This window comes from Notamacropus eugenii, chromosome 3, assembly GCF_028372415.1.
Source record: "Notamacropus eugenii isolate mMacEug1 chromosome 3, mMacEug1.pri_v2, whole genome shotgun sequence".
NCBI classification, from domain to species: Eukaryota; Metazoa; Chordata; class Mammalia; order Diprotodontia; family Macropodidae; genus Notamacropus; species Notamacropus eugenii.
This window is the reverse complement of record NC_092874.1, coordinates 24,242,676-24,257,046: the sequence shown is the minus strand read 5'-3', so window position 1 is coordinate 24,257,046 and position 14,371 is coordinate 24,242,676. Positions and strand designations below refer to the sequence as shown.

At 39.7% G+C, this 14,371-nt stretch overlaps 1 protein-coding gene and 1 long non-coding RNA gene across 9 annotated transcripts in view; one reads left to right on the top strand and one right to left on the bottom strand.

Annotated features, from left to right (window-relative positions):
* Positions 1–14,371, bottom strand: part of GADL1 (glutamate decarboxylase like 1) — a 201,236-nt gene that overhangs the window by 88,789 nt on the left and 98,076 nt on the right. For all 3 annotated transcript variants that reach the window (XM_072651116.1, XM_072651117.1, XM_072651118.1), the window contains one exon: positions 3,520–3,719. In XM_072651116.1, the coding sequence (XP_072507217.1) occupies positions 3,520–3,719 (200 nt within the window). The remainder of the gene's footprint in view (positions 1–3,519; positions 3,720–14,371) is intronic.
* Positions 1–14,371, top strand: part of LOC140532555 (uncharacterized) — a 79,570-nt gene that overhangs the window by 58,930 nt on the left and 6,269 nt on the right. The gene's annotated exons all lie outside the window — the stretch shown is intronic.

The window sequence follows — 14,371 nt, the reverse complement described above, 5'->3', positions numbered from 1 at the left end:
CTCCAAATCTAAACACCCTTTTGTACACTCCTTTGACTTATTCCATTCCCCTCCCCTCTAAAGTTCCCTCTCTTATTCTCCCATTCCTTTAAATCCTTTCTATATCCCCTTTTTAACCTGTTTGCTTGCCCTCCCCTCTAAAGATCCCTATCCTCTTAGAGTTTTTTCTTTCTAAATTTAGAAGACTTGTATGCTCTTCTAGATATGTATGTATTTTCCTCTCTTAAACCCATTCCTGAAGAAAGTAGGTTTCCAGAACTAACAGCCACCCCTCCCCATCTAATTCCTCTGTATTGGTTTTTCCTCTTGCACATAATTTGTTTAAGATAATTACTCTTTTAACTGTTCTTGAATGGTTTTACTTTTTTGAAGTCATATTATCTCAGATCTACCCCAATCTTTCTTATAAGCTACCTAATTACTTGAAACAATCTTAGACATGGATTTTACATTTTCCATACATAAAAAGTAAACATTCTGTCCTTACTTAGTCCTTTGTAATTGGTCATTGCTATGTACCTTATGTTTCTCTTGGCTCTTGCATGTCAAATCTTCTATCAAATTCAGAGCGTTGTTTGTTTTTTTTTTTTTTAACAGAATCCTAAAAGTCTTATGGTTGATCAAATGTCTGCTTTTTTTTTTCATTCAAAACTGTGCTTAGCTTTTCCGCATAAGATATTTTCAGCCAGAGGCCCCAGTTCTTTTGCTCTTTGGTATATAGTGTTCCAAGATGTGATCTTTTAATGTTACCTAAGCTAGGTCTTGTGTGATTCTAATTGTGGTGTCATCATATGTAAATTTTTTTTTCTTGTTGCTCATAATATCTTATCCTTGATTTGGGCTTTGGGGAATTTATATTATTCCTGTGAGTTTTGCTTGTAGGTCAGGTGGTGATTCATGGATTTTTCTATTTCTACTTTCCCCTCCTGTTCTAATGCTTCAGGGCAATTTTCTTTAATTATTTCTTGTATTATTATATCAAGATTCTTTTTTTACTCAGAATTTTCAGGTTGTCTAATTATCGTTTTCTCTTCTTGATCTGTTCTTTAGATCCATTATTTTTCTTATGAGATGTTTCACATTCTCTTTTATTTTTTCATTCTTTATGTATTTTTTTTAATTTCTTCATCTCTTATAACTTCATTGGCTTCCCCTTGCCCAATTCTGATTTTCAAGGAGTCATTTTCTTCCTTAAGATTCTAGATCTCCTTTTCTAATTGGTTGGCTTTATTGTCACAATCTTCTTGCTTTTCTTATATTATTCTTATTCTTTTTAATTTTTTCTCAATTTCTCTCATTTGGTTTTTAAAGTCTTTTTAAAGTTCTTTAATGAATTCTTTTTTGGCAGGTGACCATTTGACATTATTCTTTGGGGTAGAAGTCAGTTTCTTTGTTTCAGTATCCTCCTCTAAAGGTGAACCCCCATCTTCTCTATTCCCATAGTAGCTCTCTATGTGCTTTGCCTGTGCCTTTTTGGTAGTAATTTAGTTTTTAAAAATCACCTCTAGCCTTGGGGTATGGGGGGATGGTGCTTCTGGCCTCTTCAGTTCTCCCCTCTGACTCTGAACTCAAACCAAGACCTCTAGCCTCCTGTAAATGCCCATAGGCATCAGCGTCCCACCCCACTGCTTCTGCATTCATTACTCATGGACTGGATCCTTCTCCCACCCCTCACCCCCACCACTCTTCACAGCACAGCTGGGTCTGGAGTTCCTCATCAGCAGAGATTCCCTAGATCTTCCCTTGGGGAGATGCCCAACTCCCCTCACTGTCCCAGGGTAAAAGTTCCTGTGGCTGGGGCTGAAGCATCCTCCCAGCCCAACTATCCCCAGGGCTTGCCACTTGTTGTTTAAGCAGATCTTAGCCTTTGCAGGGAAGAAATCTCATTCTGGGATTTTTTCTTCAGTTCTCCAATTGTCCCAGGAGGACTCCTATTTGGCCCCTACTTTTATTTGTTTTTATGATCTATGTTCACCCAGAGGTGTTATTTTATCTCCTTTGTGGAAGAAAATCTTGAGAGCTTGGAATTTTCTGACCTGCTCTGCCATTTTCCCAGAATCCTCTGTGCGTCACCCCTCTTCATGAAAGCCCCAAATCACATGAGATTTTGTGATTTTCACATCACACTGAAGATTCATACTAAGCTTGCAGTCCACTGAAGACTCCAGATTTTTTTTAGTATGACTTCTGCTTCACCAAATCTCCCCTATCTTACCACAGGATCATAACTTTAGAGTTGGAGAACTGAGAGGCCTTGAGTATAACTCTCTTATTTTATAGAAGAGGAAAATGAAAGAAAAGTTCAGTGATTTGCCCAGGGTCAAACAGCTAGTAAATGCCTGAGGAAGGATTTGAACTCACTTTAAGGCCAAAAAAAAAAAAAATCTATCTATTGTGGCTATCTATCTAATGGCTAATTGATTCTGATCTAGAGGACATGTTCTTATACTAGGAATGAAAACCATTATGGAAAAGTCATTTAGGACTTTGTTGCCACCTGCTTCATGCTGGGTGTTGAGGGCACACTGCCTTGGGGGCTTGTATAATCTACTAAGGACAACTGGTTAAGTCCTGCCTACTTCAGACAAGAGCTGCTTCCCTGGACTTGGCTTGAAAAGGAAACAGACAGATTTGGCAGAGAGTGAAGGTCAAGATGAGGGAAGGGGAGAGAGACAGAGGGACAGAGGGATAGAGGGAAGGGGAGAGAGAAAGAGAGACAGACACAGAGACAGACACAGAGACAGAAAGAGATGGAGACTGACAGACACACGCACACAGAAAGACAGATAGAAAAGAGAAAGAGACAGAAAGAGAGATAGACAGAGGGAAATAGAGATAAAAGGAGACAGATGGACAGAGACAGAGAGATAGACACACAGAGAGAAACAGAAACAGAGAAAGAGAGAGACAGAGGGAGAAAGTAAAAGAGGAGAAAGGCGGAGAGATGTAGACAGAGAGACAGACATACAAAGACAAAGACAGAGATGAGGAGAGACAGAGACTGAGAGACAGACAAAGAGAAAGACAGAAGAAAAACAGAGAAAAGAGACACAGAAACAGAGAGAGATGGAGAGAGAGAGAGAGAAAGGGAGGAAAGAAGACAGGAGGAAGAGAGGGAGGAAGAGAGAGAGGAAAGAGGGAGAGAGCACATTAGCTAGCAGCAGCAATAAAGGGGCAGTCGTAAGTACTGGAGAGCCCAAACGTGGCCAGAACTTTTCAAGTCGGCCTCTTGACATTCACTGGATCATGGCTTTAGAGCTGGAAGAGACCTTCAAAATCACCAAATTCAACTATCTTATTTTATAGATAAAGTGAAGTACAGAATGATTCACTGACTTGATACTTACTACCTGTGTGAGGCAGGATTTAAGCTCAGGTCTTCCAGACCCCAGACCCAGCACTCTCTCTGGGATGCCAAGGGGCTGCCAGGAGGCCTCTCTGCTCCTCTGCTTGTCCTTGACTACCACCAAATTACAATCTTTGACAAGAACATCTACACAAATATGCACATGTACATACCTCGCTAGTGCAAGAGCCCGATTCACTCTTTCTTCAAGGCCCAGTGTCCCTAGGGCCTTCCAAGTCATCCAGAACTTGAAGGCATCAGGTCGGCGGCTGCACTGGATTGACTTGTCTCCTGTGTCATAGCTGACATCATAGAATTTATCTTGTTGGAACAGGTAAGATGCCTTTGCAGAGTAGCATCTTTTAAGAAGGTCCTGTTGGTAAAGGGAAAGGAAAGAAATCATTCACCTGCTCAGGATAAACTCTTTTAAGAATCATTTTTATTCATTGCCAAAGAATGAGCAAAAATGTGAGTGTTCTGGGTTCCATTGACTCTGTACCTTGTACACACCTACTTAGTTACATGCATTAGAGTGTAATTGCCTTATAGTATAAGCTCCATGAAGGCAGAGACTGTTTTCTGCATTTTTGTAAAGTCTCCATCCTTTAGCATCGTGCTTTACACACCGTGAGTGCTGAATCAAGGCTTCCTGAATCCTCAAAAGAAACTGATCAGTGTGTGTAATCCACACAGCTGAGCTATTGCACTTTGTAAAAGACCTCATGATCAAGAGCATGACAGTGAATCTTCAGATGACCAGCTGACAAGGCTTGAAGGCTGCTATTTTGAAAGACCCAAAGGGAACTGAGGTCACCAATGTACCAGAAAAATTCCAATGGGCATTGGATCTGATGACTTTTAATTTGAGAAAGCTCTGTGCCCTCTATGTACGTTTCATTCAAATCTGTGATTTTGTTGATGTAGAAACGTTCCTGTAAGGGAACTCCTTTTATCAATTCACTTCAACAACTGCTGTGCAATTCCTCATCTTTAAAGAGTTGTGTCAGGCACTGAGAGGTCAAGGTGACTTCTCCCAGGTCACACAGTGTATGGATGAGGCAGAGCTTGAATGAGTTCAAGTTCAGCTCTCTATTTTTTTATACACACTCTACAGTTTATCAGTGGCAAGGCAAAGGGCACAATATCCATTTTCTTCCCAATCCCACAATGAGAGGATCAGGGATGTTGTTCAGTCATTTTTCAGTCTTGTCCAACTCTTCATGAGTTCATTTGATGGTTTCTTGCAGAGATACTGTTGGGATTCACCATCTCCTTCTCCATCTCATTTCTGCAGATGAGGAAACTGAGACCAATAGGATTAAGTTATTTGCCCAGGGTCACACAGCTAATAAATGTCTGAGACCATATTTGAACTCTGGAAAAGGAGTCTTCTTGCATCCAAACCTGGCATTCTATGTGCTGCACCACACAGCTTCCTGATCATGGATGACATCCATGCAAAAACAAATACACAACAAACAAAACCCATGCTTATTGTATTGGGAGAAAAATGTCTGATCCTGAAAAAAGAAAACTTAAGCCCCTTGTGGATGATTTCTCTACCTTCCTAACTGATCTGCTCTAACTTTTCGTATATTTCATCATATCATTTTTGTTTTTAATTATTCTTGATTCAGAAGGTGAGAGGTCATTTCTCTCTCTTCTTTCTCTACCGAGCCTCTCAAATACAAAGTCTATACTTCATTTTTCTACTCCCCCCTAACTTCTTACCTCCCTTTAATTCTGATGAATTTCTTAACTATTTTACTGAAAGGTCACTATACATTCTTACCACCAAATCCAACATTTTTTTCTCAGTCTTATTGACTCTCTTCTTGACCTCTCACCAACACCTGATACTTTGGACAAGGCCTCCCTCCTTAATGATTTCTTGTAAAAGACACTATATTCATTTGAGTTCCTTGAATCAAACCATTCCATTTTGCAAATAAAGAAACTGAGTCTTGGGGAAGTTGGATGACTCCCCTAGCTAGTTAGAGATGAAGCTAGGATTTGAAACCAGGGCTTTGAACTCCAAATTTATTGTTCTTTTTACGTTACTGTGCTGTCTCTTTTGAACAAAGTTCACTGGGCTTTCCATATTCTGGCCAGAACCTAATTATTCCTATTCTTTACAAACTCATTCATTCTAGTCAAGCTGGTATACTTACTGTTCACTGAACATACTATGAAATATTACTACTTCCACACCTTTCATCATTCCAAGAATGCCCTTCTCCTCCTTCCTAATCCTTACTTTTTAAGGCCCAATTCAAGTCCCAATTTCTCTGTGATGCCTTCTTCTACTGGTCTATACTATAGTGATTTCTATATCTTTTCAACTCTTAAAGCATGTATTGTCTATACCACTAATCTGGTGTATGGCACCTGCTAATAACAGCCCATCTCCCAACTTAGCTTGCCTGCGTGCCCACTAGCCCAGACCTCCCCTCAGGTGGCCTAGTGGGAAGCAGGCACTTCCGACTGCCTTCCACTCCATCATCTCTAGCCTCCTGACAATGCAGGGGCTCTGAGGTCAACATCTGACTTGAAGACTAAGAGGATCCTACCAGATACCCAGCCACTACGCCCTCCAGGTCTCCAGTAATTGCTAGCTGACATGCCAATGCACTTTAAAAATCATTTAAAAAACATTACTTATTTTAAACATTCTTTTCTTTTTAAATTTTGAGTTCTAAATTCTCTCCTTCCCTCCTAGCCTTTCCCCCATCCACTGAGAGGGCAAGCAACATATCAATTGCATATGTGAAAGCATGTAAGACAATTGTCTATATTAGCCACATATCTAAGAAAAGCAAGAATGATAAAGAAAGTGAGAAATTATACTTCAATTTTCACTCAAAGTTCATCACTTCTCTCTCTGACAACGGACAGTATTTGTTCATCATGAGTCCTTTGGAATTGTCATGGATCATCATATTGATCAGAGTAGCCAAGGCGTTCCCAGTTGATCATGATTACAACATTGCTTTGTTGTGCACCATGCCAGTGCACTTTAAGGCTTCTTGAGCCTTGCCATGTGCCCTCTACCTGCATGCTTGGAACCACAGGGACCTTACATCTGCTTTGCAGTTGGAACTTCTTGAGAAGAGGGACTGTGTTCCTTTTCTGTTTGCATTCTCAGTGCCAGGCACATAGTAACTATAATAAATGCTTTTTCATTCATTTGTTCATCGATTAATATTTATTTGCTCATTTCTCATCTAGTTAGCAGACTTTTGAGTCCTGGATAGGCAGGGGCTGTGTCTTCTCCTAAATAGCCCAGTGATGACTATGGTGTCTTGAACAGAACGGTGTTGATCTAACGATGAGGACATTCTTTGCACTCATACCACCTCTCACACTCTTATGGCATTTAGTCCATATGGAATAATCAAAGCCAAGAAGTTTCACACATTGTACATCCCCCAAAATGGAATATCTCAAATGCACAATGTTCTTAGCAAGCTATAGAGTCACTCAAAGATTCCTGAGGTCTTCCTAAATTAAATTCTTGGAAAAAAGAAAAATAGAGTTGTGGAAGTGAAATTGCTTTATTTCAGTCGCTGGTGCAACATGGCTATGAGTCATAGAATGTCACCATCTCTGAAGAATTCAAGCTGTGTGTCACCCAAAGGGCAAGGGTGGGCACAGAGAAGATACAACACATCGCCCATGACCAGCAAAGAATGGTGCAGGAGTGAAAAAACATAGGAAGGATGTCACTGGGGAGATTTATTACCCACAAAGAAGGTGCATTGGTCATGCGGTGAGAGTAAGGGATAAACAATGGACAGGCTATGAGCTGTCCAGCAGAGCTAATGTCGTCTTGGCATTCCTGGGCTGCTCCCAGGAATAAGGAAGCACCAGCTGGGTTTGTCTCTTGCTTGGCCAGATCCTATGTGTGGTAAGGTGTCCAGTTCTAAGAGTCACATTTTAGGAAACACATGGATAAGCTCAAGACTATCCAGAGAAGGGACATTAGAATAAGGAAGGGCACATCATGATAGGTTGAATGAGGGAACTGAGGATGATTAGCCTGAAAAGAGAAGATTCAGAGGAAGGAGATGGCAGATAGGATAGCTGTCTTCAAGTACTTAAAAAGCTGCTATGATACTAGGGACAGGTAGAAGAACTAGATCTGTGATTTTATTGATATAGGGGACTCCCAGGTGAGGAAACTCCCTGTACCTATGCAGGTTAGTATCCTTTCTTATTGCCTAGGGCTTTTGTATCAAACTCAATTGTGTATTTACTTAGAAAAAAAAATAACGTTATCTGTGTTCTATTGTGTTTTTATTTTGTTAAATATTTCCCAATTACATTCTAAACTGGTTCTGCCAGCAGCACATATTGGCACCTCTGGCCTGGAATACATGGAAGTTAAAAGATAGGAGTCACTTGTCCATATTCTCCAAGCCTTTAGCTTGAATTCTTCAGAGATTGTGACATTCTATGGCACATAGTCATATAGTATCAGGGTCACAAAGTCCATATGGGATCAAAAGAGTCATTTGAATGTGGAAGAGAGATTAAATTTGTTTTGTCTGACCCCAGAGGGCAGAATTAATAGTAGAAGATGTAAAGGGAGAAATTTTAGATTTAAAGTCAAGGAAGCCTTCCTAACAATTGGACCTATTCCTGAATGAGGTAGTGGATTCTTCCTCACTGGAGGTCTTCTAGCAGTGGTGAATATACCCCAGTCTGGGGTGCTATAGTGGGGATATGTGTTAGGTCAGATGAAGAGTGAGATTCCTTTTACCTGAAATTCTGTGATCCACTAACATCCATGAAATGTCAAGAAATTTAAAGGAACTTCCCTGCCACAATAGCTCTTCCTACCTGCTATGTCTTCTCTCCCCTTCCTCTCAAGCACACACATTGAGTAGATCCCTTATGGAGAATTTATAAGAAGACTGGCATAAATTCCATTAGATAAGAAGGCATGGCTAGGCTGCCAGGTGCATCATAAAAGAGTATATATGCCCCCATAGATTTGATGACAGATTTATCAAAGTCCTCTATTATCTTTAAAAAAAAATCCATGAACAATCCTGAATGGGATGGAGGGAGGGGACGAGCATTTACAATAGCACCTACGATATGTCAGGCACTGTTCATCTCATTTAATCCTCACAAAACCCTGAGAGGCAGGTACTATTATCATCACCATTTTACAAACAAGAAAACCGAGGCAGAGAGAGGTTAAGTGACTTTAAGGGTCACACAGTTAGTAAGTGTCTGAGGCTAAATTTGAACTCAGGTCTTCCTGACTTCTGTCCCAATCCTCTATCCACTGAACGTCCCCCTATCCTCCCCCCCCCCCAACCCTAGGCGCCTCTAGGGATGGAAAAAAAAGGTTGTTGTTGTTTTTTTTTAATAAACAAAGATTATTGTTGCTTTTTTACTTTTCAACCACAGTCATTTCTCCGTACCCACACCCTAAGACACCAAACTCTTCTTGGTAACAAAGAAAAATATTTAAGAAATAACAATTGATAGAATCATCTGAGCACAACCCAGCTTCCTCATCTGTATCCCCCATTCTTCTACTGACACCATTATCACTTCTCTGGGACCCAAATGGTCCATGATAATGAAGACTGTCTGTTCTACAGACTTTTCCTTTTCTCTCTAGATCTTGATACTTTTCTAAACCAGAAAGCAAATTGATTAGAAATTCTCCAAAAGCAAAGGTCAAGATCTCTCCAATACTTCCCCTGCACTCTACAGGAAAAAAAGACAATATTCCTCTTACAGAGTAAAACAAAGAAAGCACAGAGGGGTGAGGCATCTGCCTAGCCTTATTCTAAAAGGTTAGTTAGTTCATAGCCCATGTTCACAAGGTATTAAAAGTTCATATTACATGTAGTAAGGAGAATAAAGCCAACCTTTGCCTCCGTGTATATCATGGTTATTGACATATTTACCCTTTGTCAAAGCCGAAAAATCTAAGCAATCCCCAAGCAATGGCTGCTCAATCCTGCTAAAGGCAAGTACCCCTGATTTTTGCTACAAATACCCTTCATGAAAGAAAGACAAATCTCAGCTAGATAGACAAGTGAAGGACACAGCGAATAACACAAGCTCCAGGCTAAATACTTGACCTGTTGGCTGTGGCCCTGCTAATGTCTTCTTGGTGAATGTTCTCCCTGCCTTATGAAGGTTTCCTAAAGAACCACTGGAGGGTTGGGACTTGTTCTTCAGAAAACAAATGACGAGTTTACTCATGCCTCCCCACTCAACTCCCTCCCACCCAACGTCCCTGCTGTGTATTCGATTGCACATTCTGGCATTAAAATGAATAAAGCGGCCTCACTTCTCAGATGTCCTTCAGCATAGAGAGGAAGATCGTGTTTCTGAGGAAAATATTGTTTTGTAATAATGACAGGAGCGTGAACAAGGTTAGGGGTATTGTTTTTTTAATAGTTTAATGAAACATCTTCATAACATCCAGCAGACACAGCACAGAGACTGAGAACCTGGTAAGAACCATCACTTGAGGTTAAAAATGAATCAGACACATTAACGCATGATGAAGTTCATTAAGTACTATCTCACAAAACAAGAAAGGAAAATACTCAGGGACTGAGTGACTCGGTCTGCTTGGCATGACAAAAATCGGGAATGTAAGAAACATAAATCTCTGCATTATGTTTCAGTGCTAATATCTCTTAAACAACTTATGGAAATCAAAATAGTAGCTGGAAAGACATTAGACTTGGGGGGCATGGGGTCGGAAGACAGGATCAATCTGTATAACCATGATTAGACTAGAACTCACTCACTTTCGTAAGAAATCATAGAATTGCAAAATTGTATCTTTGTTTGGAACCTCAAGAATGTTCTAGTCTAATTCTTCCCTGAAATGTAAAGATCTTCTACAAGAAATGGGTACCTGGCCTTCTTGGAGGATGAATCATGGTCTATTGGGAAAAGCTGGATATGGAATCAGAGGACCTAGCTCTGTTCTCACCTCTGATGCTTTGTGTCCATGGGTAAGTCAACTGACATCCTCTGGGCCTCAGTTTCCTCATCTGAAAAATAAGACTACATGACCTTTAGTTTTACATGGCCTTCTAGTTCTAAATCTATGATACTCTGATCTGACACTTTCAGGTCCACAAAGCTCTTTCCTTACATTATTCCACTTGACCATCACAATGACCCTATGGGGAAGGCACTATAGAAATTATCATCATCTGAATTTTATAGATAAAGGAAATAAAGGCTCAGAGAGACACAGTGACTTTCTCAGAGTCACACAGTTGTTCAAGTAGCAGGTAGGTTTTGAAACCAGATTCAGAAGTCTATCCACCATGTTATACTACCTTTTTATGTTTCCCAAGAGGATAGATTTAGGTCAGAAAAATGACCTTAGAAAACACCTCTTCCATAACTACCACTCTCATTTTATAGGTGAGGAAACTAAGGTCCAAAGAGGTTATGAGACTTCCCCAAGGTCACCCATGTACAGTTTCAGAATTAGGATTTAAACTCAGGTCCACTGATTCTAAATAGAACACTCTTTCCACCAGACCATTGTTTCTATCTACCTTCCCTATAGTAATTTCGCTTCAACTTAGCATTAAGGAGCCCTGAATGATGATCATCATTTATCCTTCAGTTGAGTATATCTATGGAAGTATAGCTAATACGCTAGTTCGATTTAGGAGTGTGCAACAGTTGGGTGATGCAGTGCATAGATACCAGGACTGGAATCAGGAAGACTCATCCTCCTGAGTTCAAATCTGGCCTCAGACACTTACTAGCGATGTGACAAGATTATTTAATCCTGTTTGCTTCAGTTTCCTAATCTGCAAAATAAACAGGACAAGGAAATGGCAAACCACTCCAGTATCTCTGTCAAGAAAACCCCAAAGGCAGTCCCAAAGAGTTGGACATAACAAAAAATGATTGATTAACAGCATTCGGAGGTGTATTGGTAAGTGTTTAACCACCAGCTCCTCCCTCCCCAGTGTGTACATGAAACATTTTAAGTCTAATCAACGTTATTAACATTTTCTCCATCACTTTCTTAAGCCTGGATAATAACAAAGCAATAAATCAAACTCTGATTCAAAGCCTTTGCCAATTTTCCAAGGTAAAAATGCTACCACTGAAAATTTAACAACCAGCTCTTATGAGCCAATATAAATTGACTCTAACACGCTACTGGTTATACTCCAGATCCTCATCAATATGAACATTTTGTATCCAGTGAGTAGATAATTGTCCTCTATTATACTCTAGCTTGATATTACCTTAGTGTCTGATAAATGTATGAAAATTGTGGAAGACACAAAGCTGAGAGGATAGCTGACATGATAGATGAGAAAGTCAAAATCCAAAGAAAATTCCAGAGCCTAGAAAATTGGTCCAAATTTAGTCAAATGAAACTGAATGGGAATAAAAGTCTTAACTTTGGGTCCAAAAATTCAACTTTCCAACTCCGAGAAGTAGGAAACATGACTAGATAGCAGTTGATGTAGCAATCAGAACTATCCAAAAAATGAATCAACTGCTTCAGAAGGCAGCGGGTTTTTTGCATACCAGAGTGTTTTCAAGCAAAGACTGGATGACCAATTGTTGGGTATTTTGTGGAATGGATTATTTTTCAGTCACAAGTTGGCCTAGATTTTCTCAGTTTCCACACAATTCTGAGATTTTTGATTTAGTAACCTACTTAAAAAAAACAAACAAAACAAAATGGAAATCAAGAAGTGGAGATTCTCTGTAACGTTGCTTAACTTTTCCTTCTTAAGTTTCTGCATTTGCCAAAGGAAATGATCTTGCTCTGCCTATGGAAAAAGGGAATTTGATGGGGGAAGGCACAGTCATGATAACCGGCGGAGTTGTTGAAGATCACATTGGTTTTCTTGATTCTGTTTCCAACATCTTTAGGGAATGAGCACTCATGTAACAGACTGACAGCAAAGTCAACTTAGTGAAATCCTCCAGCTATGTCTAGGATTTTAAGTACTTAACTGCTTAGTAAGATCAAGTTACTGTTAGTTTTCTAAAAGGTCAACTCTGAAAAATTTGCAGAATTTCTGAAGATATTAAACCTTTCCCAAATAAGAAGAATTTTCCAGAAGAACAGAGGAGTGTAATGCAAATTTGTCATTATTTTTTGTTTTTGTCGTATTCTATTATTAACAGAAAAGTATATTGCAATCTCATAACCTTACCCTGTTTGGGGCTAGGGAGGGGGCAGTTTGAGAGTGAAAAGTAAAGATCATGCAAATCGAGAGTGGGATGGGAGGCTTGCCTCAGAATCATCTAAGTGCTTTTATAAATAGATGAGACAAATTTGATATCCCAGGCATTGTTGAATGCCATCTTAGAGTACAAAGTGGTCTTGTCCTGGCTTAAAAATAGCTTGCTGATCTTCCTTCTTAAGTTGGTTGAATGTCTGGAATTAAGAGGGAGTCTATATGTTTATATATCAAGGCTGAGAGGTAGCCTTAGATTGGGAGACAGAAGTCCTGGGTTCAAATCCCAGCCACTCACAATTTATGAGACCTTTGGACAATTCTTTTATCATCTCTAGGTCTCAGTTTCTCATCTGTAAAATAAGAGGGGTTGAATTAGAGGACTTTGAGATCTCTTCCATTGGTAAAGCTATGACTGTTTGGTGCTACTCACAATCAGCTAGTTCAGCCACCAAGTCATGAACTGAACTCTTCATCCCATTTGTCCTTTAGCTTTCACTGAGCTATTAGTCACAGGGAAGAAAGATTACCTTTGTTATTCTTGGCTCCAGAGGGCACAACTTGGTGGACTTTGGAAAAACCCATATTTAGGACTGATATAAGGAAAACAAATTCCTAATAATGAGTCATATCAAAGTGAAATGTGCTGTATTAGGAGGCAGTGAGCTTCCCCTTATTGAAGGTCTTCAAGTAAAGGCAGATGACAACTTGTAAGGATGTTTGGACATTGTTTTTCTAAGTATGGCTCAAACAAGATGGCCCTTGAAGTCAGACCCAACTCTGAGATTCTGGGCTTTTGAATGTGCTTAGCAAAATCTTCATAAATATTGATAAATATTCCAGCGTTAACCTTTTCACCCCACCATGTCCAGATTACTATCAATTTCAAATGAGTGAAGTCTAAACTGAAGGCTTTTGACTATGGCTTGACTAAAAAAAATGATATAATTTGTTTCTGAGAGGCAATATGGGTAGAGTACCAAACTCAGAGTTCAGAAGACTTTGGTTCAAGTGTATCCTCTAAATAACAGCTGGGTGACTCTAGGCAAGTGACCTAAACTAAAGGCATCTAAGTGGCAAAGTACATAGAGTGCTGGATCTCAAGTCAGACAGATGAGTTCAAATCCAGCCTTAGATACTTGCTCTCTGTGTGATCTGAGGCAAATCACTTAACTTCTCCCTGCCTTTATTTCCTTCTTCTCTAAAATGGGAGTAATCATAGTACTTACCTCCCAGGTTGATTGCAAGGATAAAATGAAATTTTTGTAAAGTGTTTTGCAATCTTTAGAACCCAATATAAATGCCACTTGTTGTGGGTTTTGTTATTACCTAACCTCTCAGTACCACAAGAAATTATCTAAGAATTTAAGCTGTGGAGCAGATGTTAATCTGTTTTGAGAGAGGGAGGTTCCTGACCAGAGAACTGCCTACACAGAGGTGTGCTAGAGCCAGCTTGGAGAGCCAGTTGTTCAGTTTTCAGCAGGACCACTCACATTTTGGAAATCAGTAAACACTACAAATAAAGGCTTGACTTGTTTTGTTGATTGTCTAGACTTAAGAAAGTGATAATAATGAAGCAAATTCAACTTTAAAATGTGTTGTAAGTTCTTCTTCTTTGTTAAACATTTACAAACACACCCCTTTGTTTGCATCCAGACCCCAAAGAAACAAAAAACCAACCTACCAAACAAAAAACTAACCTACCAAACAAAAAACCTCTGTGTTTACCTATCCAAGTAAATTTCCTTTCTATGGAAATTGTTTGAGGGAAGGGACTTTAGTGTTTCTCTTCGTATCTGGGGCTCCCAGC